The sequence below is a fragment of the Hipposideros armiger genome, unplaced genomic scaffold (assembly GCF_001890085.2).
Source record: "Hipposideros armiger isolate ML-2016 unplaced genomic scaffold, ASM189008v1 scaffold_675, whole genome shotgun sequence".
Classification (NCBI taxonomy): Eukaryota; Metazoa; Chordata; class Mammalia; order Chiroptera; family Hipposideridae; genus Hipposideros; species Hipposideros armiger.
In genome coordinates this window covers 344,998-347,970 of record NW_017732025.1, presented here as the reverse complement: position 1 = coordinate 347,970, position 2,973 = coordinate 344,998, and the positions used below count along the sequence as shown (strand labels likewise).

The 2,973-nt window shown below is 35.0% G+C and overlaps 1 protein-coding gene across 1 annotated transcript in view; it reads right to left on the bottom strand.

Annotated features, from left to right (window-relative positions):
• Positions 1–2,973, bottom strand: part of DNAI3 (dynein axonemal intermediate chain 3) — a 97,487-nt gene that overhangs the window by 33,169 nt on the left and 61,345 nt on the right. Inside the window, exon 10 of the mRNA XM_019626408.1 lies at positions 1,900–1,987. Within this exon, the coding sequence (XP_019481953.1) occupies positions 1,900–1,987 (88 nt within the window). The remainder of the gene's footprint in view (positions 1–1,899; positions 1,988–2,973) is intronic.

Genomic DNA, 2,973 nt, shown 5'->3' with positions numbered 1-2,973 from the left:
TAGCAGTTTCTTAATAAGTTAAATGCACGCTGACCATATGAATCTAATCATTCCATTCCTTAGTATTTATCCAAGACAAATGAAAGCATATCTCCATACAAAGCATGTCCAAATGAATGTTCATAGAAACTTTATTTGTAATAATAGCCTTAAGCTGAAAACAATTCGAATGTTCATCAGGTGAATGGGTAAACATCTATGGTATATTCATACAATGAAATACTACTCTGGAATAAAAAGGGATGAACTATTCATACACACAGCAACATGGATGAATCCCAAAATAATCATGCTGATTCAAAGAAGCCAGACCAAAAAAAAGAGTATATATTGTATGAGCTACATAAAATTCTAGAAAACACAAACTGATATATATATATAGTGACAGAAAGCAGATGAGTGTTGGTTTGGGGGTGAAGGTAGAGGAGGGGCTGCAGGGATTAAAAAGGGAATCCCTATATGAGTTATCTTCTGGGAGTGATAGGTATCTTTGCTATCTTGATTACAGTGATAGTTTCAGGTTTTTAATAGGTCAAAACATTAAATGAAGACTTTCACATGTCAAAACTTTAACATGTGCATTTTGTTTTATGTCAAGTACACCTCAATAAAGTTGTTTGAAAGATATAATCATATCCTTATTATAAACTGGATAAAAGTGGTAACATTCTCACGACCATCTCTTTTCATTAGGTTAAAAAACAAGACCAGGACATTTAATGTTATCTTTTTACAAGTTACATTAACTTCTCTCAATCTTGGTTTTCTTAACTGTGAAATGGCAATGAAACTTTCCAGCTAGCAGGACTGTTGTGATCATTAGCCTCTGTTTTATTCACTGTTATACCCCCAGGGTCTAGCAGAAAAATAAATACTTCATAAATATCTGCTAAGTGAATGAAAGCATGTGCAGTACTTAACCCTTGGATGGAATTCAATAAATTGTAAACAATAATCCAATACAAAGAAGGGAGAGGAGGAGGAAGAGGACACTCACCCTTAGATTCCCTCTGGAATAAAGCAGATGCAGATAAATAAAAAAAACATGCAATATTTTAATATTGCTTTGAAAATGTCTATAAAAATTTAGCGATTCCATTTTTTTAGCATGAGGTCTTGGGTTGTATCTATGAAACACAAGGCTTCAAAGTAAGTTTTGCCCATGCTGGATATTAGATATATAATATGTTTTTCTTAGGTGTCCTGTCATTTAACTGAAGATTGAAAAATTTATAAATGGAAATCCTTTTGATAAGGTAAATGTTTGGAAAATAGTTGGTAGTGATTCTTATACGTTTTCATAATGCATTGTTCTCAAGGTGGGATATTCGCGCATTGTATTTTAATAGTTTTCCCAGCTTATACGTGCACCGTCAATTGCTTCAACAAAGGTGTATGGGTTGATTTGAGATAGATTTAGAACAAAAAGATAATTGTCCTTTCTTTACTCAGTTTATCATCGTGCTATATAAGTATTAATTTTTCTATTATAGTCTCATTGAGAATGGTAATTTTGTTTCTTAGTACTTCATAACTTGTTTTACTAGACTTGAGATGTGTTCCATTTTATAGAATTATTCTTTGAGCACATACATATTCATTAAATGGACTTCATTAAAAGTTTTTTAATGTAATAAGTTTTCAAAGACACATAAAGGTGCTTAATAAATGTTTGTGAAACTGAATTCTATCAAATTTTTTTTGTGTCTATGCAGTTTTCATGTGTTGGCTATAGCTATTATAGCCATTATAAAGTTCCCTACTGGAGGGTTTGATTTTCTGTATTTTTTTTTTTTTTTTTACAAATTAGACTATCCCAGTAAGTAAACTTAGACTAGACATAATGAGACACTAACACTAAAACTAGTAAATACCTTTTTAATAAGCAAAGGAAGTTACCTTGTGCTTTGGAAAGGAGACAGTCTTCACACAGGCTTATCTTGGTTGGGCAGTGGTCTAAACTTGTTTTACCTTTAGACAGCGTTATCTTTTGGGAAAACATATGAGAGAGATTATTTCCTTATATCATTAAATTATTTTTGCTTTTCCCTTTTGCTCCCAGATTGCTGTTTTCCACCTCCTTGTCCTCTTCCTTCTCTATTCTTCCTCAGATTTCTAGTTGCCTTTCCCCAAGGAAAGCTAAACAACAGTTTCTAAAATCGTGCTACTGAAGGGAGCCTGTCCGGGGGCTCACTTCCAAATCTCAAAATTCATGTGTTGTTTAATTTCTGAAAATGTTTTGTATTCTATTTCATAACACATTCTTATTGGTTTTAATAGAAAGTAATGGCTTATTTCCCTGTTCCCTAAATCTTTCAGTTAATCGAAGCTGCGGAAAGATGTGCAGGGACCTGACATCTCCTGGCACTGCCTAGTCCCCTCAGGGACACACATGCCCGAGGTCCGGAGGTGGCCCTGGGTCTGCACCAGCATGGGAGATGGTCATACTCGACATTTTTCTCCTCATGTCTTCCCCCCCTCTTTTTCCCATTAGCATGTTTGTCCACAGGCTATACAATTATTCTCAGGTGAGTTTTTGTATGCTTGTTTCTTTTTTTCTTTTTTCTTTTTTTTTTAGCTGAGCCATCCTGGTATCTGTTGGTAGCTCAGCGACAGCTCAGCTTGGGCGGGGAATCGAACCGCTGTTGCTCAGAGCTCACACTCTTGAGCGAGCTCTTAACCAATTGAGCCACTCAGCTGGCCCGTTGCTTGTTTCTTTTTAAACTATTTACAGCTCAGGAACTGTATCCTAGCCCGGAACATTTCTAATCCTCTCCAATTTCTAATCCCAATTACTTCAGGAAAATCCTCATCCCTCCACGCTCTCTCTTCTATTGGGAGCAAATACATAATAATGTAATTCTAGTGATACTTATATAAGTCAAAGGAAAAAAAGTGTTAAGTTTGGAAATAGAATTAGACATTCCAAAGAAAGAGAATCATCAACATCAGAAGTCCATTCCAACTTTCCAC